General features: G+C 41.0%; 1 protein-coding gene across 1 annotated transcript in view; it reads left to right on the top strand.

Moving 5' to 3' along the window:
• The first annotated feature begins 7,291 nt into the window (after nucleotides 1–7,291).
• LOC110505159 (short transient receptor potential channel 3) overlaps nucleotides 7,292–27,979 on the top strand; it is a 75,134-nt gene continuing 54,446 nt past the window's right edge. The window contains 3 exon segments of the mRNA XM_036970389.1: nucleotides 7,292–7,514; nucleotides 7,516–7,598; nucleotides 21,977–22,745. Coding sequence (XP_036826284.1) covers nucleotides 7,440–7,514; nucleotides 7,516–7,598; nucleotides 21,977–22,745 — 927 coding nt within the window. The 5' untranslated portion in view covers nucleotides 7,292–7,439.

The raw sequence follows: 27,979 nt of genomic DNA, 5'->3' as shown, positions 1-27,979 counted from the left end.
ACCAGCTCTGTCAGGAGGAATGGGCCAAAATTCACCCAACTTATTGTGGGAAGCTTGTGGAAGGCTACGCAAAACGTTTGACCCAAGTTAAACGATTTAAAGGCAATGCTACCAAATAGTAAACTTCTGACCCACTGGCAATGTGATGAAATAAATAATAGCTGAAATAAATCATTCTCTCTACTGTTATTCTGACATTTGACATTCTTAAAATAAAGTGGTGATCCTAACTGAGGATTAAATGTCAGGAATTGTGAAAAACTGAGTTCAAATGTATTTGAATAATATGTAAACTTCCGACATCAACTGTATCATTTTATACACTTCTATATCCCACTCAAGGTGTATATTCCAACCAACTTGGAGTAACTGTCAATCATTACCAACATGCATTTCTTCCTTTTACAGTCCGGCATGTGAACAAAATAAATGTGCATATTTAACCAAAAAAGCCTTAGGGGACTGGTCATAGTAAAATAGACTAGAGACAGGCTTTCCTCATTCAGGGGAAGCGCTCGCTCTCTCACCCCTGTGGTCCGAATCACACATAAGACTATTGACAAATTATAAACTTCTTCGTAATTATCCGTTTTAAATATTAGCTTTAATCTCACCCAATATCCAAATCAAATCAAATTTTATTTGTCACATACACATGGTTAGCAGATGCTAATGCGATTGTAGCGAAATGCTTGTGCTTCTAGTTCCGACCATGCAGTAATATCTAACAAGTAATCTAACCTAACAATTTCACAACAACTACCTTATACACACAAGTGTAAAGGAATGAATAAGAATATGTACATAAAAATATATGAATGAGTGATGGCCAAACGGCATAGGCAAGATGCAGTAGATGGTATAGTAGATGGTCTCCCTAGTCTTTCTAGTGAGGGTGATCAGGCCACACCAGAAAGTCAGAACAGAGGTCAAAATTAAATTTGTGTGCTTTTTAAAGTGCATCCTTTGTTAACCGTAAAAGAAACAACACTAAAACCAAATAAAATAGACAAATAGTGCAAATTCAAATTCACACACAATTCACAGACCCACTCTGACTCTCACTCAGTCAAAACAGAAAACAAAGGTGGTGCCCCAAAAAGATAGACCAAAAAATCGCTCTTTACGCTGTGTAAAATGTATCGATTTATTTGCTCAGAGTTCTGGTTCAGGTGCCATGTCTGTTTCTCTGTAAAATGACAAATCAGCTGCTGTGGTGCAGTCGAAGTAGGAAAAACACACTCACGCACACTGACACAGCCTACTGTTACCAGTTAGGCCTAATATGTTGGCTGTATATTGTATTAAATATATTTCATACCTGTTGTATACTGTAGTAGTCTAATTAAGAAAGGGGGTTTCAGGCAAACATTTAGACACTAGGCTACTTCAATATATCCTAACAAGTTGTTAGATGTGCTTTTATAACACATATGTAAGACAATAGGCTAACGAGTAACAGCAAAAGCACTAGCTCATGTCAATCTAATATCCCCCATAGTACAAAAGTTGACCTATTCTATTCTGTGTGCAAAATAAATATTCCAAACATAAGGACAGTTGTGGGCACGATAGATCCCAAATTAATACAACCACTAGCTTCCAAAAACTTTTTTACACAATGAGGCTGACGCAACAGTTCAGAACATTTAACTTAAAATATAATAAACTATTACGCAAAAAACACCATTCTCAAAAGTGGCAGGATTTGCGCATTTTTATGGTGAAAATTGTCTTCCCCAAAACTTGAAATTTGCGCGCTTTGTATGTATGTTAGTTTTGCTCTACACCCCTTGGAAACTGGATTAATGTGCTTAATTTTAAGAAACTATTTGGCCACTTTAGTTGTGATACAAACTTTATCAAAACGTATAAACTATGGGCTAGGCTACATGAGGTGTGCAACTATGATTCAAAAAAGGTGCAAAAAAAGGCATTGTTTCTTGCCATAAGCTGTGCATCATTCACAAGTGACGATGTATAATTCAAAGGGATAGGCTAATATTGTCACTCAGACTATTCTTGATTTAATCTTGTCTTTAAATATACTAAATAAATATACAGTATGTGGAAAATTTGTTTTGATTTAGAATGGACCATTATCATGCACCTGTCTCGAAACAGGGAAAAAATAGCCTTTAAAAAGCTGATGGGATCCTCCTCTTTTTAATAGAGGCCATCACTCTGTTTTCTCACACAATTGCATATCCTATAGAAATGTTACGCAACATGAGCATATGAGCTCTCATTAAGTGTTTTGATAAGATTTTCGATTACATTTGCATTGATAGAGTGATTAGAGGGACAATAGAGTGCTGAGTACCAGGCAGTTAGCAAGTTTGGTAGGCTACTAATGACCATCAGCAGCATCAGAGCTTGGAGGAGCCTAATAACCGTGATTAAACGGTCACTTGGAATTTGACTGCCTTCATTACTCATGACCGCCGGTGTGGCGGTAATACGTTCACCACAACAGCCCTAGCAATAGCCATCTACTAGACATATGTGCAGTGCTTTTTTACTAAACACAAGTCATCATGTATTATAGGAAAGGTCAATTCGGGGACTTGCTGTGTATTTTAATTGTTTTATCAATGTTTATTCACTTCTGAATCTCAGTCTCTTCAGCCCAGCTAGTGAGTTTGAGCTGTAGTAGCAAGTGACTATTGGTGTCGGATTACATTACATAGCCACCGCACTGAAGGTTGGAAAGCCCTCCTTATTTCATTCGCTGAAAGGCACCACTTCTTGGCAAAAAGATACGCATTCACGTGCCGCACTGTCCAACGAACCACAACACAGGAAACCTATCCGCATCCACATAAACTAGTTCTTTCATTAACAAAGAACGTTGTATGTGGAATTCAGTTCCTTAATGTAGCCTTTGGATGTATTACACAGTCAAAACATTAAGGAACTGTCAGTCTCTCTCAGTTTTCTTCTTTTGAATTATATGAGGCCTAATATTTAAACATTTAGATGAGTGGGCAGGGGGGGGGGGAACTTAAAATGCACTCATTTTAAATATGTAGTTATAAGGTATTATATAATCCAATGGTCATCTATAAGGAATTCATTCAATGAATTCCTTTGTCTAATATATGTATATATTCATTCACCACTAGGAAGGGTTCACTTAATTTTAAGAGTCCATAAAAGGACATTTATAAGGCATTTAGGGGTAATAATAAAAGATATGCCTAAAACGTATTAAGCCCTTTAGTCCTTTCAATAAACCATTTGGAAGACCTTATTAATAAGAGCTGTCCTAACCTGTTAGAAGCTGACAGCTGCAAGCACGCGTTTGCATGAATCTGCCTGCGTCAAAGTGTGGAAAATGGTTTGGAAATTATGAAGATGTATCAATCAATTGCATCGCCTGTCAGTGTAACGTAGGTGTTTGTGAGCAAAATGAACAATTTGCCTTCTCTGGAAGATAATGGAAATAATATTCTTCCTCTTGTTTTTCTTATTTTTTAGTGAACCAACTTTGTTTGATGATTAACCTTGCTTGAGACCTGATGACTTGATTTAGCTTGCCAAGCTAATGTATAGGCTTTAGCTCAGTGGGCTAACACAATCTTGTAGTAAAAAGGAGACGTGGGTTTGAAACCCGGTGGGTCACACTGGCAGTTATAAATTGATCAAGCAATGCCCGGCAATGGCTAAATAGGTGCTGCGTTAACTCATCTGAATAGAGGGAGTTTACACTTGATTTAGGAATTGGCAGTCCCATTCAAGCTCATTCCGATATCACTTGCTACCTGTAAAATTCCTGCTGCAAATTTGGCTCCTGCTTCGCACCATTCACAGCGATCTAAGACTTCCAAGACACACCATAATGCTGGAACAAGCCCGGTGCCCAACAGACTGATCAAACCTCTCTCTAACACAAAACACCAGCCAAAATACTGTCCAAACACTACAGTTCACCTCCTGTTCTCAATTATAACTTCTTTAGAGGGCATCAAAAATCCACCAACTCAAAAATGTTGTAACACGATCTGTCAGATGCTTTAAGACAAGAGGACTCTCACCACGTTGTGGAGCTCCCCAAAAACAGACGGTTCTGTCTGACTGAGACATATTCCACACTTCAAGACACAGCCACGCAGAGCCTCTTGTGTCAAGTGGGCCACACACAGCAATAGAAGAGCTGTAACCAGTCAATCCTTCGAGTGAACCATTGCATCAGTACATCAATAGAGGTCTGGTTATGCTGCAGGCGGTCTCTCTGTTTATTGGCTAACTCCCCTTATTTTTAGAGGGAGCACAGAGGGATATGTGCTAATCATGTTAATGGAAAAATTAAAACCCAAAGGACAGCCTGGTAGCTGGTTGGATGGCAACATCAGTGTTCTAGCCTTCACATGGTCAAGCCTGGAGTTATCACACTCATTGGGGACCTATGGAACATACATGTCTGAACAGTACATGTGAGACGTGATATTTTTTTATTTAGGCTACTATAGCTCATATGATTGATATATAATTATTGCTGGTGCATTTTATACCGGCCGCCCTACAGCTGAGGGTAGGACAGCAAATACTTTCCATAAACTGCAGTGAGCTCAGTAATGCCGTACAACAAACTAGTAATATGTCGGAACCTAGTCTCCATTCTTCCAGTACCTTCTGATATGTCCATTCATATTGTCCATGAACTTCAATCCAGTTAGCAGCATATGTTGAACGATTTGAGTGAGAACACCAACTTGGCACTGGCCCAAATGTGTGCCCACAGTGATTTCTCTGCTTGCGTTGATGTTCGAGGTGCTAGGAACACCATCAATTATATCCTTTCTGCCAGGGATGACAGGATGTCGATCTTCCTCTTCCTGCTCTGGACCCCCTGGACTCCTCCGGTGCCTGTTGTGTTCTTTGTCCTCATCAGAAGACACAGCATAGAGGTTGTGAGATCTGTGGCAGCTCTCTATTGTCACATCCTACTTCTTCTAAGCAGCCTTCGAGTGACTCATGACTGCCTATGACTGCTGTCCACCCTCAAAATATGATCTGATTACCTGGCATTGGTTTATTAATGAGTCATGCAGTTGCACAATAATTCAAACCCAGCATATTGATTTGAATCCCTTACATATTTTAGCAGTGGTGCCATCTGCACTGTGCTGCAAATCGCTGCATAGGATGATATGTTGGTTGTCTGAGAAAGTTCATGTTTCCCAAGACAGACACAGTATATCCTCCAACCCCTTGGTGTTGAATTGGAGTAAACGAAATAGCTTAGCTCACTTTGTACCATATAGTCTGGATGGGCAGACAAATGCTGATCAGCTGCACAGGTGTGCTGAGTAAGAAATGCTGCAGTGCTGTCCTCGGTGAGCAGGCTAATGCGGTGAGAGGAGCGGTCCAGGGATCTGAAATGACCAGGTGTGGGGAGCCGAGTTGTCCATGGTGCTGAAATGGGAGACACAATTGAGCTATAGTACACCGAGCTATCTATGGTGCTAGAGTTGCCAACATGGTACTTAGTGGCATTGTCCATGGCACTGTAATAGTAGCCAACATGGTACTATAGTACACCTTGGTACTTAGTGGAGCTGTTCATGGGTCTGAGATGAACAGCGCTCTGCTGTGTTGAATTGATCTGTCTTTGGTGCTGAAATGACAGCTGTATGTCTTGCCATGGGTTTTCAACATAATTAATCGGATTGACATCAAAATTGCAGCGACGTAAAGTACTAAAGTAAAAATACTTTAAAGTATTTTGACTTTTTCTCAAATAGTATTTTGCTAACTTTTACCTGAGTCATTTTCTATTAAGGTATCTTTACTTTTACTCAATAATGACAATTTGTTACTTTTCCCACCACTGCAAAATTGACAATATTATAACAACATCAAATAGTAGCCCCTTTTTCTCCCCAATTTTGTGATGTCCAATTGCGATCTTGTTTCGTTGCTGCAACTCCCCAACCGGCTCGGCAGAGGCAAAGGTTGAGTCATGCATCCTCCGAAACATGACCCGACAAGCCGCACTTCTTAATCACACACTCGATTAACCCGGAGGAAAGCTGCACCAATGTCTTGGAGGAAACACCATTTAACTGACGACCGAAATTAGCTTGCAGGCACCCGGCTGCCACAAGTAGCTAGAGCGCGATGAGCTAAGTAAAGCCCCCGGGCCAAACCCTCCCCTAACCCGGATGACGCTGGGACAATTGTGCACCGCTCTATGCAATATATTTTATTGCATCTCAGCCGCATTTAACCCCCTAGAGTCAATTGACGCACCAGTGCAAAAAAAATCCCATCAAAATCCATCCGTTTTGCTCAGGGACCACAAGTGTCATGGGACCCGTCTGAAGGTAACCGGCACCAGTTTAAAAGACAAATGGAAGTGTGAAGGTAGTTTTGTGCCTACCCCCCAAAAATGGGGTTAAATAATTATGTGTTAAAAATATCTCCTAGATTTAGGACAGACACTTCAAAACCTTATTTCTTCTGATAATTTTTTGGACTGTCCTTGAATGTGTTATTCAATGTGTTTCTATGAGCTTTAGTAGTAAAGGCCAAAATCACAATTTTATAAAATTATTTTGTCATATTTTTTTTATATTCCTAAAGGGGTCCTAAAATTCTAATTCAAATAGCTAAATGATACATAGTATGACATAGTATTAAAACAATTCCATGTCAGTTTAGAACCCCCCCCCCCTCCCTCCCCCCAACGATTTATACTTTAAATATATTTTGATATATCATTTTAAAAATGAGTTTTATGGTCTACTATAGCGTTTTTTTATATTGTCACATTTGACTTTGGAGTCAAACATTTCACATATCCCGGACAGAGGTGGCCAGTAATTAAGCGTTTTATATCTACCGTTTACTGTCTGCATATTTAATGTACAGTATGCCTGTTTGAATCATGTAACAGTTCCTTTGGGGATATGGTGTCCCCATGCATACATACTTCCATAAGAAATTAGAACCACTCTAGAAACTGAGAAACAAATTAGATTGCTGTAATAGTGCTGCACTAGTATTCAGATGGCTGAGCGCCACATCAAACCAACAGCTCTCTCTAGCAATAATGGAAACCAAGCAAACATATTTCAGTACCAAGGCAAACACTTCACCTGTTACTTGTGTGATTTTAGTAGCTTAGCGGTGGTGGTGGCAGTGGTAAAGATGAAGACAGTGAATGATGAGCGTTCATTTGGCAGAAATGGGCTGGACCACTACCAACTCCCATTCAATCCACTTATGCAACCTAGCCCGGAGTTGTACGACGACCTGGGGAAATAGACCGTAGCCTGGCTGAGAACTCAAGCACACGCCGGCTTCATTCTGTAGCCCAAACTGACGTGCTGACTTCGGAACTTTGTCACACATAAAAATGAGACAGTAGAGAGACAAGAGAGAGACAAGAGAGAGAGGGAGAGAGAGAGAGAGAGAGTGTCACTACAGCCCATATGTTAACGAAGGCCAGAAAGTATCACAAGAGAGTATCGTTCTTCGAAGAGGAGGACGAACAGTGCTGGCTGGATTGAGGAAAACGACGGTGTGAATGAACATGACCTAATACCAGTTCAACAAGTCCGGAACTCGTCGGGATATTGTGTTTATAATATGTGAGTAAACTAGCCTACTGTCTATGGATAACTAATTTTAGGCTTGATAACGTGGGCACGGGAACTGTGGATTAACTTGTTTACTTAAAACTGTAGAAATGTCATGAATTATTATTTTATGACACAGACTACTTTAAATATACATTTCTATACATTTCTTTCATTGGTCCAATGAAAAATTATAACTTGTCATGCGCTCTTCGAAGATCAAGACTATTCACATTTGTTGCACTGACATGTCATATAAAGTCCTCCAATACGAAGCTTTTAACCTGGTAGCTAATAGTGCAATGGTGTTGTTTTGGGCCAAACCCAAATGTAGAATTATATCCTATTGTCGTAATCTAGCTGCATTTTTTTGGACATTGGCAGCGTTTGTGACAATATTTGCGCCACTTAGTTCGCTTGTCACACATGACATTGTGCAGACAAGAGAGCGTCAGTTTGGTTGATAATGCATGACATGCTGACTAGACCGCGTCCGCGTGCGCCATCGCATGTTCGTTTTGTCCACCCACACCAGACGCGATCAGGACACACAGGTTGAAAAATCAAAACGAACTCTGAGCCAACTATATTCATTTGGGGACAGCTCGAAAAGCATTAAACATGTATGGCAATTTAGCTAGCTAGCTTAATGTTGCTTGCAAATTTGCCCTGGGATATAAACATTGGGTTGTCATTTTACCTGAAATGCACAAGGTCCTCTACTCCTACAATTAATCCACAGATAAAAGGGGAAACAGAGTTTGTTTCTAGTAATCTCTCCTCAATCAGGCTTCTTCTTCTTGGGTACAATGATTGAATAAATCTTTTTTGTGTACATTTATTTTGTGATGCGAGCGGTTTTGTCAGCATGTAAGCCGACATGTAGCCTACATACACTACATGACCAAAAGTATGTGGACACCTGCTCGTCAAACATCTCATTACAATATCATGGCCATTAAATGGAGTTGATCCCCCCTTTGCTTCAATGACAGCCTCTACTGTTCTGGGAAAGCTTTCCACTAGATGTTGGAACATTGCTGTGGGGATTTGCTTCCATTCCGCCACAAGAGCATTAGTGAGATCAGGCACTGATGTTGGACGATTAGGTCTGGCTCGCAGTCGGCGTTCAAATTCATCCCAAAGGTGTTCAATGGGGTTGAGGTCAGGGCTCTGTGTAGGCCAGTCAAGTTCTTTCACACCGATCTGGACAAACCGTTTCTGTATGGACCTCGCTTTGTGCATGGGGGCATTGTCATGCTGCAACAGGAATGGGCCTTCTCCGAACTCTTGCTACAAAGTTGAAAGCACAGAATCGTGTAGAATGTCATTGTATGCTGTAGCGTTAAGATTTCCCTTCACTGGAAGTAAGGGGCCTAGCCCGAACCATGAAAAATAGCCCCAGACCATTATTCCTCCTCAACTAAACTTTTCAGTTGGCACTATGCATTTGGGCAGGTAGCGTTCTCCTGGCAACCGCCAAACCCAGATTCGTCCGTCGGACTGCCAGATGGTGAAGCGTGATTCATCACTCCAGAGAACGCATTTCCACTGCTCCAGAGTCCAATGGTGGAAAGCTTTACACAGTTTGGAACTCGGTAGTAAGTGTTGCAACCGAGGACAGATCATTTTTACGCTCTACGCGCTTCAGTGGTCCCATTCTGTGAGCTTGTGTGGCTTACCACTTCGCGGCTGAGCTGTTGTTGCTCCTAGATGTTTCAACTTCACAATAACAGCACTTACAATTGACCGGGGCAGCTCTAGCAGGGCAGAAATTTGACAAACTGACTTGTTGGAAAGGTGGCATCCTATGACGGTGCCACGTAGAAAGTTTCTGAGCACTTCAGTAAGGCCGTTCTACTGACAATATTGAGCTATGGAGATTGCATGGCTGCGTGCTCGATTTTATACACTTGTCAGCAACGGGTGTGTCTGAAGTAGCCAAATCCACTAATTTGACGTGGTGTCCACGTAGTTTTTGTGTATATACAGTTGAAGTCGGAAGTATACATACACTTAGGTTGGAGTCATTAAAGCTATTTTTTTCTACCACTCCACAAATTTCTTGTTAACAAAGTATAGTTTGGCAAGTCTACTTTGTGCACGACACAAGTAATTTTTGCAACAATTGTTTACAGACAGATTATTTCACTTAGAATTTACTGTATCACATTTCCAGTGGGTCAGAAGTTTACATACACTAAGTTGACTGTGCCTTTAAACAGCTTGGAAAATTCCAGAAAATAATGTCATGGCTTTAGAAGCTTCCGATAGGCTAATTGACATCATTTGAGTCAATTGGAGGTGTGCCTGTGGATGTATTTCAAGGCCTACCTTCAAACTCAATGCCACTGCTTGACATCAAAATCAAAATAAATCAGTCAAGATCTCAGAAAAGAATTGTAGACCTCCACAAGTCTGGTTCATTCTTGTGAGCAATTTCCAAATGCCTGAAGGTACCATGTTCATCTGTACAAACAATATACGCAAGTATAAACACCATGGGACCATGCAGCCATCATACCGGGGTGGCAGGGTAGCCTAGTGGTTAGAGCGTTGGACTAGAGCGTTGGACTAGTAGTTTGAACTACACTAGTAGTTCAAACCCCCGAGCTGACAATCTGTCGTTCTGCCCCTGAACAGAACCCACTGTTCCTAGGCCGTCATTGAAAATAAGTATTTGTTCTTAACTGACTTGCCTAGTTAAATAAAGGTTAAAAAAAATACTGCTCAGGAAGTTCTGTCTCCAAGAGTTGAATGTACTTTGGTGCGAAAAGTGCACATCAATCCCAGAACAACAACAAAGGACCTTGTGAAGATGCTGGAGGAAACAGCAGTACAAAAGTATCTATCTATAGCCACAGTAAAACGAGTCCTATTGACATTACCTGAAAGGCCGCTCAGCAAGAAAGAAGCCACTGCTCCTAAACCGCCATAAAAAAAGCAAGAACACGGTTTGCAACTGCTCATGGGGGCAAATACTTTTTGGAGAAATGTCCTCTGGTCCGTTGAAACAAAGATATAACTTTTTGGACATAATGACATTATGTTTGGAGGGAAAAGGGGGAGGCTTGCAAGCTGAAGTACACCTTCCCAACCGTGAAGCATGGGGGTGGTAGCATCATGTTGTGGGGGTGCTTTGCTGCAGGAGGGACTGGTGCACTTCACAAAATAGATGGCATCATGACAAAGGACAATTATGTGGATATATTGAAGCAACATCTCAAGATATTAGTCAGGAAGTTGAAGCTTGGTCGCAAATAGGTCTTCCAAATGGACAATGACCCCAAGCATACTTCCAAAGTTGTGGCAAAATGGCTTAAGGACAACGAAGTCAAGGTATTGGAGTGGCCATCACAAAGCCCTGACCTCAATCTTATAGAACATTTGTGGGCAGAACTGAAAAAGCGTGTGCGAGCAAGGAGGCCCACAAACCTGACTCAGTTACACCAGCTCTGTCAGGAGGAATGGGCCAAAATTCACCCAACATATTGTGGGAAGCTTGTGGAAGGCTACACGAAACATTTGACCCAAGTTAAACAATTTAAAGACAATGCTACCAACTAATTTAGTGTTTGTTAACTTCTGACCCACTGGAAATGTGATGAAAGAAATAAAAGCTGTATTAAATCATTCTCTCTACTAGTATTCTGACATTTGACATTCTTAAAATAAAGTGGTGATCGATCCTAACAGGATTTTGCCTGTGCTTAGCCCTATTCCGTTTCTTATTATCCTAAAAACCTCCCTAGTCCTGCTGATGACAAGCATACCCATAACATGTGTTGTGTTGGATTTGCCCCAAACATAACACTTTGCTCTTATGTCCTTAATACATTAAGTTCATTTCTTTGCCCCAAAAAATGCAGTTTTACTTTAGTGTCTTATTACAAACAGGATGCATGTTTTGTAATATTTTTATTCTGTACAGGCTTTTTTCTTTTCACTTTTCACTCTGTAATTTAGGTTAGTATTGTGGAGTAACTACAATGTTGTTGATCCATCCTCAGTTATCTCCTATTACAGCCATTAAACTCTGTAACGGTTTTAAAGTCAGCATTGACATCATGGTGAAATCCCTGAGTGGTTTCCTTCCTCTCTGGCAACTGAGTTAGGAAGGGCGCCTGTATCTTTGTAGTGACTGGGTGTATTTATACACCATCCAATGTGTAATTAATAACTTCACCATGCACAAAGGGATATTCAGTATCTGCTTTTTTTTACCCATCTACTAATAGGTGACTTGCTTTGCGAGGTATTGGAAAACCTCTCTGGTCTTTGTGGTTGAATCTATATTTGAAATCCACTGCTCCACTGAGGGACCTTACATATAATTGTATGTGTGGGGTATAGATATGAGGTAGTCATTCAAAAATCTTGATAAACACTAATGCACACAGAGTGAGTCCATGCAACTTATTATGTAACTTGTTAAGCACATTTTTACTCCTGAACTTATTTAGGCTTGCCATAACAAAGGGGTTGAATACTTATTGACTCGAGACATATCTGCTTTTCATTTTTTATTAATTTGTAAAAATTTCTAAAAACATCATTCCAATTTGACATGATGGGGTATTGTGTAGGCCAGTGAAACAAAATCTAAATCTAATTGATTTAATATAAATTCAAGCTGTAACACAACAAAATGTGGAAATAATAATGGGGTGTGAATACTTTCTGAAGCCACTTTACATCTAGCACAGTCCTTTGGTAAGTCATGCAGTGTTTAATGTCCTTCTAACTATGGGTGTTTTGTGTTGGGTGTTTTGGGTGTTTTTGATGATTAGCGAGCTGGTGCCACCTTACATTGTCAGGCTAAGCTGATTTTACGGCTGTATATTAAAAATGACGTTTGAAAAGTCAGTAGAAATACTTTAAAATGAACCTGTCAAACAGTTCCCCAACCCTGCTGTATTGGGGATAGTAATAGCTCAAGTCTTGTGTGTTGTGATTTTGATATTTACTTAGATATTCCTTGGGTATGTGTTGAGTTTGTGAATACGACACAAGTGGATATCTTGCATTTTAAGATACCAATGCCACATGCCTTGCTTTCATGTGATTTGCGTCTTAGGTGTAGAGACCCTAGCCTGGTCTCTGATTTGTTTGTGCTCTTACCAACTCCATTGCTCATTGTCAAGCTCATTGTTTGGCATGACAATCAGTGACAATGAATTGGCATGATATCACAACCAGACTGGCACTCAGGCTATGGAGACCCAATAGAATTAGAATGAGTAGAATTTATATACTGTATTTCTTCAGTCCATGGAATTTTTTTTTTGTGGTCTGTCAATATGGCAACACAATAGCCACTTGCGTGTGTAGAATAGTGAGAGAGGCACAGAATTCAGACAGTATTTTCAGCAGAAGATACTTTCTTGTACTCTGTCAGTGGGTATTGTTGGACCTTGACCACCCAGGAATTAAAGGTCATGAATTTCTCCAGGCAGTGACATTTGTCCTCTGAGAAGATCATCTGTGACCTTCCAAGACCTCCCGTTGTCTTTATGTTTAAAAAAAAAAAAATCCTAGACAAAAACAAAACATGAAGAACGTGAACTGGGTCATTCCACGAAATGAGTGCCTTTGGCATCTCTTTGATATTTTAAGTGGATATTGTGCACAAATATAGAATTTTAAAAAGCTTGATATATTCAATGAAGTCCTCTTTATTATGGACCATATGGAAAATTGATTGAATCAGAATAGAAACTGGTTGAATAAAGACTTGCTAAAGTGCCCAAAAAAATCAGCATTTTGACATGCCTCTCAGTGTGACATCCACTGTGAATTCTGGGAATATTTTAACCCACTTAATCCCAACATTTATCCAAGTTTTCAACATCATTGTAAAGCCATAGGTATGTTGTTGCTTTGACAAAGTCATTTCTGAAGATTAGTGATTCAAGGTTAAAAAAAATATATATATAAAAAGACAACCTGTCCCTCATTTTAAGGTCAACCCTGTTATGTGAACTGAACTCTTGTTTTAATATCAAATCAAAGTTTATTGGCCGAGTGCACAGTTTATCAGGTGTTGTCGCGGGTGCAGCGAAATGCTTATGTTACTAGCTCCTAACATTGCAGTAAAATGTCAAACAATTAAATGTAAGAAAATAAAAAAAGACATGAAATCAAGAACGGCTGGACAAATCTGATTAACCACCCATATAGCACTGTATCAGTAATCAAATGCAATCTATACATATGTACACCGGGAGAATTTGCACAATATCAGCTAAGAATGTACAGCAGTAGATACTGCATATTAGATTAAGCAATATCACGAATCCAGTGTATAAATACATATGCAGTGTGTATAAACAGTGTAACTAAAATACAATGTACAGTAATATAAATATTATGATGAGCTACGTCGGGATTATAGTATTTAAATTCACGGTGTGAAACAGGAAGTTCAATGTCTCTAGCATATAGCAGTGTTGGGTGTGTGTGTAGGTGCGTGCGTGTGTTTGTGAATATGAGGTGTGTGTGATGGCTTGTGTGTGTTTGTGTGAGTGAGTGTGCATCACCTGGTAGACGGTTAGTGGTGGCTGTTCAACAGTCTGATGGCCTGGTAATATAATCTGTTTTTTAGTCTTGGCTCTGATGCACCTGTACTGTCTACATCTGTCAGACGGTAGCGAAGTGAACAGTCTGTGGCTGAGGTCCTTCTTGGCCTTCCTTTGACACCGGGTGCTGTAGATGTCTGGGAGGGCAGGCAGCGTGTCTCAGGCGATTCGTTGTGCTGCCTGCACCAACTTCTGGTGAAACTATTGCTTTTAAAATCATTTTTTTCAAATGAAACAGTTAACATCTAATAGTCAAATCATAGTGTAAAAGCAGGTGAGCTGGTTCTACCTTTTTTGGCCATTTTCCGGTGTTTTGTGGTGGAAAACTGAGCAGGTTGAGCACAACACGATAACCCTGTTACCCATAGATAGACAGGCTAGAAATGTTTTATCAATTTCTTTGTTCAAGTGAAGCTTGCATTGAATTGCCCCTCCCTGTTGCACACAAGGGGACGGTTAACCCTGTGACTTTTTTTGGCACTTAATAGGCACTTAGTAGTCATTTTATTTAACCTCGCAAAATGGTTGAACATGTGCTCTTTATGAATGTTAAAATTAGGTTAAATAAAATGTTGTTTTTTTTAATCACCAAGTTACACTACTACTTGATGGCTCAATCCTACTACTGTATGTGTTTTTACACATTTTTACACATTGGATTGGGGTACTAATTATGGTGCAAAGCAACTGTATTGTCAAAACAAAAATCTTTGGTAGTTTGTTCCAGGGCAGTGGTAATATTTCCATTTCCTGACAAATTTGGACAAATTCTGACCTGGCATATGCTTTCTTTTGGACTTAAGGTATATCAGACAAGCTACAGGACCAGTGATTTATTAATGAATGTAATTAACAGACCTGTTCAAAATGTAGTCTTGATCAAAATGTAGTCCTGACCTAATGTCACTCAATGTCCCATTGCAGCTTACGTGTACTAAAATCCTCTGGAGTGTCATGGAAATAGTGTAGGTCTACAATAGTAATTAGTACTATATAATAAGGCCCCACAATAGACTAACATACTGTCTAGTAGGTGTACTTGTACGTTAAGCAACCTCACTCTACAGAAACAGGAGACAGGCTCATGCACTATGGGCCGTTCATGCTCTGACAAGGCTACTTACAATAGCGATTGAGGCCTTTGTATTGTATAATTAGTTGGGGCCGAACCTGTGACTAAATGGCTTTGTCAGGTCCAGGCATTTTCTTAGGCAGTGTATCAGGCCAGTCAGTGTCCCCACCGGCTGTGACTGTAAAAAAGGCCAAGCCTGTACCTGTGACGTTACCCAATGCCGAAGTTTGGCTGCCGACTAAGTTATCAGTGTGTTTACTGTTTACTATTCAGGGCCAGTGAAAATTGTCGAAGCTGCGAGTAGAGATGGTGAAGCTATGGCAGTGGATGCCCAACAGTCTGTGGATGTCAGTCGGTTGAGAGATCCTGAAACACTAATCATGAAGGTTGATTTACTGCGCAGGGGACTAATTTTACAGGACAAACTAACAAAAATGTAAGAAACTGGACATTGTCAAAGCGGCTAAAAGATTCTTGGATCTCCAGGATTTCATGGCTGAAACAATGCAGGGTATACTGTCTGAAGATGCTTCCCCTCTCAGGCCTCAGAGCCTGTGTAGGAATCTTGAGTACTTTTTACTAAGTGAAGGAGTACATTAACTTTTGTTTAATTTTTTGAAAAATTACATTACTGTGTCCTATTTTTATTGTTTAGTTATTTTTTGTTAAAGGATCTCAGTTTTTACCCCACCCAGTAGGTTGCAGCAATACACCTATTTGGATGTAGTATGTCAATAAAACCTTAAAGAAGAAGATTGTGCATTCATCCCTTGTGGGTTTTACGTTTCCTGTCTTCTTTGTAGGCCAAGTGTTTCCTCAAGTAAGTCTACTGCTTTCCCAGTAGGTCCAGTCTATCTTGCCCTATCGGTAGGTCAAGAGTATCTCGGCCCTTCGTTAGGTCAGATGTGTCCTTCTCCCCCAGTATACTCTGTTTTTTTATTTATTTTATCTTTATTTTTTTCTACTTTTTACCCCTTTTTATCCCCAATTTCATGATTTCCAATTGGTAGTTGATGTGTGTTTTGTCCTACTTTTTAATTTTTAATCCCAGCCCCCATCCCCTCAGTAGGCCTTTTCCCTTTTGCTAAGCCATCAATATAATTAAGAATTTGTTCTTAACTGACTTGCCTAGTTAAATAAAGGTTAAATAAAATGTATTAATTAATTGTATAAAATATTCTGGGCCCTCAGTTTCCTGCGCCATTGAGCTCGGAAATAACACAGTTGTAGGCATTTGTGCAAGGGATAAGAGGTCATTAGGTAGGCCTGCTTCTTTGCGTAATCAGGTGCTTACTCAACATTGACAGGAGCACTCTAAACCAAAGACAATGACTAAATTGACAACTCATAAATAAAATGAAATAAACCAAAACTTGTCTCTCAGAATCATAGGTTGTGCATTCTGCAAACAATGTGTCGACTCCGACAATAAGGACGGTAAAAGACTGGAATAATAGTATTTTGAATGCATTAACATAAATCACCGTAACCAAACAAACGTTGTAGATTAGAAATTGTAGGAATGAACTGTAAATGTGCTACTGGTGATACAGCGTATGTAATGGGGAATTGATAGACACTAACAATCAAACGCAAACAAATCAAATTAAATCAAAGTTTATTTGTCACGTGTGCCGAATACAACAGGTGTAAACCTGACAGTGAAATGCTTACTTACAGGCTCTAACCAATGGTGCCAAAAAAAAAGGTATGTGTGTGTGTAGGTAAGTAAAGAAATAAAACAACAGTAGAAAGACATTTGTGAAAATAGAAGCAGGGCTACAGTGGGGCAAAAAAGTATTTAGTCAGCCACCAATTGTGCAAGTTCTCCCACTTAAAAAGATGAGAAAGGCCTGTAATTTTCATCATAGGTACACTTCAACTATGACAGACAAAATGAGAAAAAAAATCCTGAAAATCACATTGTAGGATTTTTAATGAATTTATTTGCAAATTATGGTGGAAAATAGGTATTTGGTCACCTGCAAACAAGCAAGATTTCACGTCATAGTTGACGTGTACCTATGATGAAAATTACAGGCCTCTCTCATCTTTTTAAGGGGGAGAACTTGCACAATTGGTGGCTGACTAAATACTTTTTTGCCCCACTGTATATACAGACACCTGTTAGTCAGGCTTATTGAGGTAGTATGTACATGTAGGTATCGTTAAAGTGACTGTGCATACTGTATATGATGAACAGAGAGTAGCAGAAGTGTAAAAAGAGGGGTTGGCGGGTGGTGGGACACAATACAGATAGCGCGGTTAGCCAACGTGCGGGAGCACTGGCTGGTCGGGCCAATTTAGGTAGTATGTACATGAATGTATAGTTAAAGTGACTATGCATAAAAGAAAAACAGAGAGTAGCAGCAGTGTAAAAGAGGGGTTGGAGGGAGGGGGCACACAATGCAAATAGTCTGTGTAGCCATTTGGTTACCTGTTCAGGAGTCTTATGGCTTGGGGGTAAAAACTGTTGAGAATCCTTTTTGTCCTAGACTTGGCACTCCGGTACCACTTGCCATGTGGTAGTAGAGAGAACAGTGTATGACTGGGGTGGCTGGGGTCTTTGACAATTTTTAGGGCCTTCCTCTGACACCGCCTGGTGTAGAGGTCCTGGATGGCCGGCAGCTTTGCCCCAGTGATGTACTGGGCCGTACGCACTAACCTCTGAAGTGCTTTGCTGTCGGAGGCCGAGCAATTGCCGTACCAGGCAGTGATGCAACCTGTCAGGATGCTCTCGATGTTGCAGCTGTAGAACCTTTTGAGGATCTCAGGACCCACGCCAAATCTTTTCAGTCTCCTGAGGGGGAATAGGGCCTTGTCGTGCACTCTTCACGACTGTCTTGGTGTGTTTGGACCAATCTAGTTTGTTGTTGATGTGGGCACCAAGGAATTTGAAACTCTCAACCTGCTCCACTACAGCACCGTCGATGAGAATGGGGACGTGCTCGGTGCTCCTTTTCCTGTAGTCCACAATCATCAGTCTTGGTTACATTGAGGGATAGGTTGTTATTCTGGCAACACCCGGCCAGGTCTCTGACCTCCTCCCTATAGGCTGTCTTGTCGTTGTCGGTGATCAGGCCTACCACTGTTGTGTCGTCAGTAAACTTAATGATGGTGTTGGAGTAGTGCCAGGCCATGCAGTTGTGGGTGAACAGGGAGTACAGGAGGGGACTGAGCACGCACCCCTGGGGAGCTCCAGTGTTGAGGATCAGCGTGGCAGATGTGTTGCTACCTACCCTCACCACCTGTGGGCCGACTGTTAGGAAGTCCAGGATCCAGTTGCAGAGGGAGGTGTTTAGTCCCAGGATCCTTAGCTTGGTGATGAGCTTTGTGGGTACTATGGTGTTGAACGCTGAGCTGTAGTCAATGAACAGCATTCTCACATAGGTTTTCCTTTTTATCCAGGTGGGAAAGGGCAGTGTGGAGTGCAATAGAGATTGCATCATCTGTGGATCTGTTTGGGCGGTATGCAAATTAGAGTGGGTCTAGGGTTTCTGGGATAATGGTGTTGATGTGAGCCATTACCAGCCTTTCAAAGCACTTCATGGCTACGGACGTGAGTACTACGGGTCTGTAGTCATTTAGGCAGGTTGTCTTTGTGTTCCTCCTGCACAGGGACTATGGTGGTCTGCTTGAAGCATGTTGGTATTACAGACTCAATCAGGGACATGTTGAAGTCATTAAACAATGAATGTGCACAAATTGGGGGGAGAGCGCATTCACACTCCCCTTCATCGACTGTGTCATCCGCTTAGCCTCCCCAATGGATTAGTTCACTAAGATGGGCGCAAATCAGACATAATCTGTTAAAATATTTTTGCTACTGCTCCAGCAAAAAAAAAATATTGGTCGACAAACAGCCTAACGATCAAACAATCAACCAATCAATGGACCAGTTGACTAATTGGGGTCAGCCCTAGTTTCAACACCTGTGTATTAGCCCTTTCTTGGTTTGTTTGTTGTTATTTTATGCAACATGTATTTTCCTTCTCCGTTTGCATGCATTCTGTAATGTTGATATTTTGCATCAGAAGTATGGACTCTATTCGCCTTACACCCTCCCCCTGTTCAGAAATGGGAGTCCATTTTTTTCTGCCACAGCATTCGCCTCAAATGGATGCATTTGGAACGGTGAAGGCTCCTCAGAGGAGGAAGGGGAGTACCATCCTCCCCAGTGAATTTCATAAAAATGTCAATTGTAAAACTAAAAAAGACAGAAAAAGAAAAAAGAAAAAAAAAGATAAAACTATACTAAATATATTTACGTCACCAAATGTATTAAAACACACTGTTTTTAAATCAAGGTCTACAGTAACCTCCACAGCACTCTATAGGGTAGCACCATGGTGTAGCCGGAGCACAGCTAGCTTCTGTCCTCTTCTGGGTACATTGAGTTCAATACAAAACCTACAAAACCTCGTTAGATACTACTGCACTGTTGGAGCTAGGAACACAAGCATTTCGCTACACCTGCAATAACATCTGCTAAGTATGTGTATGTGACCAATAAAATTTGATTTGATTAGATTTTTAGGAGGCTCATGGTTCTCACCCCCTTCCATAGACTAAACAGTAATTATTACAACTTCCGGAGGACGTCCTCCAACCTATCAGAGCTCTTGCAGCATGAACTGACATGTCCTCACAATCAAAGGATCAGATAATTAATCACTACTGAAAGCATAAGCCTCAGTTAGCTAGCACTGAAGTGTATACAATGTGGTGAGTAGTTGACTCAAAGAGAGAGAAAGACAATAGTTGAACCGTTTTGAAGAACTTAATTTAAAAAATAAAGGAGAAGCAAGAGAGCGTGAGAGAGATATTTCATAGCCAAAACAATTAAACTCAGTTTTTCACAATTCCTGACATTTAATCCTCTGTCTTAGGTCAGTTAGGATCACCACTTTATTTTAGGAATGTCAAATGTCAGAATAATAGTAGAGAGAATGATTTGTTTCAGTTTTATTTCATTCCTCACATTCCCAGTGGGTCAGAAGATTACATACACTCAATTAGTATTTGGTAGCATTGCCTTAAAATTGTTTAACTTTGGTCAAACGTTTCGGGTAGCCTTCCACAAGCTTCCCACAATAAGTTGGGTGAATTTTGGCCCATTCCTCCTGACAGAGCTGGTGTAACTGAGTCAGGTTTGTAAGCCTCCTTGCTCACACATGCTTTTTCAGTTCTGCCCACACATTTTCTATGGGATTGAGGTCAGGGCTTTGTGATGGCCACTCCAATACCTTGACTTTGTTGTCAAGTTATTGGAGCAGTGGCTTCTTCCTTGCTGAGCGGCCTTTCAGGTTATGTCAATATAGGACTTGTTTTACTGTGGATATAGATACTTTTATACCTGTTTCCTTCAACATCTTCACAGGGTCCTTTGCTGTTGTTCTGGAATTGATATGCACTTTTCGCACCAAAGTACGTTCATCTCTAGGAGACAGAACGTGTCTCCTTCCTGAGCAGTTTGACCGCAACTCCAATTGACTCAAATTATGTCAATTAGCCTGTCAGAAGCTTCTAAAGCCATGACATAATTTTCTGGAATTTCCAAGCTGTTTAAAGGCACAGTCATCTTTTGACCCACTGTAATTGTGATACAGTGTGTGTGTGAAATCATCTGTCTGTAAACAATTGTTGGAAAAATCACTTGTCATGCACAAAGTAGATGTCCTAACCGACTTTCCAAAACTATAGTGTGTTAACAAGAAATGTGTGGAGTGGTTGAAAAACAAGCTTTAATATCCAACCTAAGTGTATGCAAACTTCTGACTTCAACTGTATATAATGTATTCTATCCTATTCTACTGTATCTTAGTCTATGCCTCTCTGACATTGCTCTTCCAAAGATTTATATATTCTTAATTCCTTTCCTTTACTTTAGAGTTGTGTGTATTGTTGTAAAATTGTTTGATATTACATTGATATTGATATTACTGCACTGTTGGAGCTAGAAACACAAGCATTTCTCTACACCCGCAGTAACATCTACTAAACACGTGTATGTGACAAATAACATTTTATTTTATTTGTACAAATACTTCCCAAATATCAATATTAGTATTGATATTATTAAGCCAAAATCAAAAACAAGTAATCGAATGTGCCTTATGCCTATGACTCTCATCTCTGGAAAGAGCAATTGCTCAGATTCAAACCTGGCTGAGAAAGCCATGATATGTCAGTGCAAACTGTAGTTGTATTACTCATGCATCTGTTGTGTTTCATTAAAATGCTATTAACGCCAGGAGGATTTCTCACTCGGTATGTGTGGCGCTCTGTCACTGGCTCACCTCTCACTGAGACGGCTGGGGTGGCTGGGTTCTAATGAATACACTGCTGTCCGGCTGCCACTCTCCATTCTGTTGTGAAAGTCGGGGTGACGTGGGGTGGTGGAATTACGTGGCTGTGTGTCAAGGAACAACAGAGACTGTGCAGACAGCAAAGATGATACCCTAGATGAGCCCTTATGCCAGAACGTAACATTAGCTCCGAGCTTATATTACTGGTCTCTTTGAATGGTGAAGGGTCATTTAGTAGACTTTGTAAAACAGGGCCACAACTGAAGTCAGCTCTTTATAGTTGAAGGACAAAGCAGCTTGTTTTAACTTGTAGAGGGGCAATTTTCTTTTCTTTTTGGTAGTAAACTTGGTGGTAAGTATGTTTGCAAAAGTCAAGGCTCTTCACAGAGGAAGTAACCATGATGTTGTTTTCTCCGTCTCTGCAAGGAAAAGGGCGGCGGAACTTGAGCTCCCGGCCCACCGGCGGATGACAGGGGCGCGGGAGAAGGGTCGTCGACCAGCGATGCGTGGGCCGGCCTTCATGTTCAACGACCACACCACCAGCATGACCGCCGAGGAGGAGCGCTTTCTGGACGCCGCCGAGTATGGCAACATCCCTGTGGTCCGCAAGATGCTGGAGGAGTCCACCACGCTCAATGTCAACTGTGTGGACTACATGGGCCAGAACGCATTGCAGCTTGCGGTGGGCAACGAGCATCTGGAGGTGATGGAACTGCTCTTGAGGAGGGACAACCTGGCACGCATTGGTGACGCCTTACTCCTGGCTATCTCAAAAGGGTATGTTAGGATCGTGGAAGCCATCTTGGCCCATCCATCCTTCCAAGCCAGCGAGCGGCTGACGCGGAGTCCGTGTGAGCTGCAGGACGATGACTTCTACTCGTATGACGAGGATGGCACACGCTTCTCGCCCGACATCACCCCCATCATTCTGGCTGCACACTGCCAGAAGTACGAGGTGGTACACATGCTGCTGTTGAAGGGTGCTCGCATTGAGCGGCCACATGACTACTTTTGCAAGTGCCCAGAATGCACCGAGAAACAGGGCAAAGACGCTTTCAGCCACTCACGTTTGCGCATCAATGCCTACCGGGGCCTGGCTAGCCCGGCATACCTTTCGCTGTCTAGCGAGGACCCGGTGTTCACTGCACTGGAGCTCAGCAATGAACTGACCAAGTTGGCCAACATCGAGAAGGAGTTCAAGGTAGGACACTTTTGAGCTACTCTCATTCAGGATTGCAAAATTCTGGAAACGTTCCTAAATTCAGTTAAAAAAATAATAATCTATTTCTAAGAACGTTCTCAACATTGTTTGGTTTTTCAGAAAAACCTAGGAATTTGAGGAAATGTACAGAATTTTGCAAACCTTCTACTCAGAAGCTTAATGTTCAATGTCTGTTGTTTTTTTCTGCATTTATTTTGATGCCATAACCATTTTTGATCGGTTTCTTGGCATAGTATCTACTAGGGCTGGGCGATATGGCCAAAATTCAAATTTCAGTGTTTCCTAGGGGACCCTATAATCTTTGGCTACATCTTTATTCATATAGCCAACATATTCATGCTTCGCCCATTCCTCTTTGATTTAGAAGATACTGTTGCACAAACAACATGCTGATTTAAGCCTCTACCAGTACTGGTATCAGGCTGTATTAGCAAGCTACGTTTGCTCTGACTCAGTACTTTTATTAGCTAGTTAGCTAGCCAGCGAACTAGTGATTAGCATCAGTGGCTAAAACAATTTAGCTTAACTTGCTAAGAAAATACAAACTTGCTGTTTGCAGATGTAAGAAACACAAACTAATATTGTAATTATAGAACGCTTGTGGATGTATATTAAGATCAAAAGTGGAAACAATGTCGTTGACCATGCAGACTGAATGAAAGTGTCTCGTAGTCAAGCAAAAACAAATGCGCTCCTTGAGTGACAGGGGTTGGGACAAGGTCTGTGTGGAAAGCGGCTTGGAGAGAGAGAGAGAGAGCGGAGAGGGATGACTCAAGTAGCGGAGTAAACTATAAAAATGGACGTTACACACGGCGTATCACATTTAACAAATCAAACATTAAAATACCATTATAGAAGGTAAAGTAAAAACCCAAACCGGTCCGTGCATAAATACCGGTATATAGTAAAATATGGTATATCTCCCAGCCCTAGTACCTACAAGATTGATGATTGTTATCAGGTAAAGTCTTGTACAATAGCAATGTGTTGATGCGGCTTAACTGCTCCTTTAATTTCTGCCTCATGTTTTTATTTAACACCGATGTTGTCATGTAATGAATCTTCAACCTGTGTGTGTGTATGTGTGTTATGCTGCTGCCACCACCAGGATAAAAAGAGCCATAAAAAAGAGACCATGCAGCACAATTGCTTCTCCCTGGTAAATATGTTTAATTACATCAATTTATTGACATTGTAGATAAACATTCTGAAATAGACTTGAATTACAAGAGCAGTTAATGGGAGATAGGGGGGGAAAAAACTAACATGTCCTCTTAAGAACTTAGATTTTTTTGTATTGCTTGTAAAAATGAGTTCACTGAACCACATTGCCACAAAACCTTGTTATCCACATTTGCTAAGGTGTTCCATGCTGTTAAACATATGAAACATTAACAACCATTTTGAGCTTGTATGATGCAACAAGCTACACTAAATTTGTTTTAAATGAGAACATTTTAGGAAAGGATGCTTGTTTGTAGTCTGGACACCAGTTTTTTTTTGCTTTTTAGCTAACATTCCACTCCCCACTGGGCACAAACGGGTTAAATCAATGTTGTTTCAACATAATTTGTCAATGTATTGTGACGTGAAATCTACATGGAAAATACATTGGATTTGAAAAAGTCTAAACTGTTGTTTTGAGAGGGAAATTACAACCACATGACTGTCACCATGGTAACCAATTGTCAACAAACCTTGCATAAAATATGTTGAATTTCTACCTTTGAAACAATGTCAGATCTTCAATGTAATGTCCACAGTAAGAAAAAAACTATAGGCTGGGCACCACCTCCTACTGGAAAGTTGATCTACCTATAGATACCCTTTGGTTTCCCATCCAGGGTTTTAACCAAGCCCGGTCCTGCTTAGTTTTGATATCTGTCACCAACTGTTACCAATGTGCTATTGTGAGGATGATTGTTGAAAAATGTCAATTTAGTAGATTCACTGGTGCTGCTATCGAAGTCATTCCAAAGTGTAGGTTTAACAGAGCAAATGAAATGTAACCATACTGTATATCATCAATGATGCTATTTAGGCCTGTATGGGATTTGCGAAGTCATCAACAGCTATTGTTAAAATTCAACCCAGGATTAAACTAAAAATAGACAATACATATAGTCCTAGGTTTTCACACGTTACATAGCTCAATATCCGGCCTCATACAGGGCTTGTTATCTTTTTGCTCTGAAACCGGTTTTCTTCCATCTGTTCTCTGAATTGTCATTTGCCTCCCTCTGTGAGAGATCATATCAGAACATGTTCTAGTGAATCAAGCGCAGTAAATGGTTCACTGCCTCTTACCACATGGTGCAATGCTTCACTTTACAGTTGGATCACAATGTTCAGTTATAAGTAACTGGAAATGTAGGAATCGGACTTGCCTAAAACTGTATTCAAATTGTCTCCCATTCTATTCTGTCTTTGGACAGATGGATTACGACAATCGATCGATCACAATGAGAAAGAATAAAGCATTAGACATGAACAAAGTGGCAGAACAAAGTATACTCTGAACGTCGAGTTGTTCCATGGAAATTAAATCAAGAATACAGTGCCTTGCGAAAGTATTCGGCCCCCTTGAACTTTGCGACCTTTTGCCACATTTCAGGCTTCAAACATAAAGATATAAAACTGTATTTTTTTGTGAAGAATCAACAACAAGTGGGACACAATCATGAAGTGGAACGACATTTATTGGATATTTCAAACTTTTTTAACATATCAAAAATTGAAAAATTGGGCGTGCAAAATTATTCAGCCCCCTTAAGTTAATACTTTGTAGCGCCACCTTTTGCTGTGATTACAGCTGTAAGTCGCTTGGGGTATGTCTCTATCAGTTTTGCACATCGAGAGACTGAAATTTTGTCCCATTCCTCCTTGCAAAACAGCTCGAGCTCAGTGAGGTTGGATGGAGAGCATTTGTGAACAGCAGTTTTCAGTTCTTTCCACAGATTCTCGATTGGATTCAGGTCTGGACTTTGACTTGGCCATTCTAACACCTGGATATGTTTATTTTTGAACCATTCCATTGTAGATTTTGCTTTATGTTTTGGATCATCGTCTTGTTGGAAGACAAATCTCCGTCCCAGTCTCAGGTCTTTTGCAGACTCCATCAGGTTTTCTTCCAGAATGGTCCTGTATTTGGCTCCATCCATCTTCCCATCAATTTTAACCATCTTCCCTGTCCCTGCTGAAGAAAAGCAGGCCCAAACCATGATGCTGCCACCACCATGTTTGACAGTGGGGATGGTGTGTTCAGCTGTGTTGCTTTTACGCCAAACATAACGTTTTGCATTGTTGCCAAAAAGTTCAATTTTGGTTTCATCTGACCAGAGCACCTTCTTCCACATGTTTGGTGTGTCTCCCAGGTGGCTTGTGGCAAACTTTAAACAACACTTTTTATGGATATCTTTAAGAAATGGCTTTCTTCTTGCCACTCTTCCATAAAGGCCAGATTTGTGCAATATACGACTGATTGTTGTCCTGTGGACAGAGTCTTCTACCTCAGCTGTAGATCTCTGCAGTTCATCCAGAGTGATCATGGGCCTCTTGGCTGCATCTCTGATCAGTCTTCTCCTTGTATGAGCTGAAAGTTTAGAGGGACGGCCAGGTCTTGGTAGATTTGCAGTGGTCTGATACTCCTTCCATTTCAATATTATCGCTTGCACAGTGCTCCTTGGGATGTTTAAAGCTTGGGAAATCTTTTTGTATCCAAATCCGGCTTTAAACTTCTTCACAACAGCATCTCGGACCTGCCTGGTGTGTTCCTTGTTCTTCATGATGCTCTCTGCGCTTTTAACGGACCTCTGAGACTATCACAGTGCAGGTGCATTTATACGGAGACTTGATTACACACAGGTGGATTGTATTTATCATCATTAGTCATTTAGGTCAACATCGGATCATTCAGAGATCCTCACTGAACTTCTGAAGAGAGTTTGCTGCACTGAAAGTAAAGGGGCTGAATAATTTTGCACGCCCAATTTTTCAGTTTTTGATTTGTTAAAAAGGTTTGAAATATCCAATAAATGTCGTTCCACTTCATGATTGTGTCCCACTTGTTTTTGATTCTTCACAAAGAAATACAGTTTTATATCTTTATGTTTGAAGCCTGAAATGTGGCAAAAGGTCGCAAAGTTCAAGGGGGCCGAATACTTTTGCAAGGCACTGTATATACACTACATGACCAAAACTATTTGGACACCTACTCGTCAAACATCTCATTCCAAAATCATGGGCATTAATATGGAGCTGGTACCCCCTTTGCTGCTATAACAGCCTCCACTCTTTTTTGAAGGTTTTCCAAAAACTGTTGGAACATTGCTGCAGGGACTTGCTTCCATTCAGCCACGAGCTTTAGAGGCACTGATGTTGGGCGATTACGCCTGTCTCGCAGTCGGCGTTCCAATTCAACCCAAAGGTGGTTGATGTCTGGGCTCTGCGCAGGCCAGTCAAGTTCTTCTACACCGATCTCGACAAACCATTTTTGTATGAACCTCACTTTGTACACGGGGGTATTGTCATGTTGAAACAGGAAAGGGCCTTCCCCGAACTCTTGCTGCAAAGTTGGAAGCACGGAATCTTCTAGAATGTCATTGTATGCTGTAGCGTTAAGATTTCCCTTCACTGGAACTAAGGCGCCTAGCCCGAACCATGAAAAACAGCCCCAGACTATTATAGTTGGCACAATTCATTTGGGCAGGTAGCGTTCTCCTGGCCTCTGCCAAACCCAGATTTGTCCGTCGGACTGCCAGATGGTGAAGCGTGATTCATCATTCCAGAGAACGCGTTTCCACTGCTCCAGAGTCCAATGGCGGTGAGCTTTACACCACTCCAGCCGACGCTTGGCATTGTGAATGGTGATTTTAGGCTTGTGTGCGGCTGCTCGGCCATGGAAACCCATTTCATGAAGCTCACAACGAAAAGTTATTGTGCTGACGTTGCTTCCAGCGGTAGTTTGGAAGTCGGTAGTAAGTGTTGCAACTAAGGACAGACGATTTTTACGCGTTACGTGCTTTAGCACTCGGCGGTCCCGTTCTGTGAGCTTCTGTGGCCTATCACTTCCTGATTGAGCCGTTGTTGCTCCTAGACGTTTCCACTTCACAATAACAGCACTTACAGTTGACCGACACAGCTCTAGCAGGACAGACATTCGACGAACTGACTTGTTGGAAAGGTGGCATCCTATTCCACTAATTTGAAGGGGT

This window comes from Oncorhynchus mykiss, chromosome 31 (genome assembly GCF_013265735.2).
Source record: "Oncorhynchus mykiss isolate Arlee chromosome 31, USDA_OmykA_1.1, whole genome shotgun sequence".
In the NCBI taxonomy this organism is placed as follows: domain Eukaryota; kingdom Metazoa; phylum Chordata; class Actinopteri; order Salmoniformes; family Salmonidae; genus Oncorhynchus; species Oncorhynchus mykiss.
Note: the sequence above shows the minus strand (reverse complement) of the source record. Positions and strands in the feature narration are given on the sequence as shown.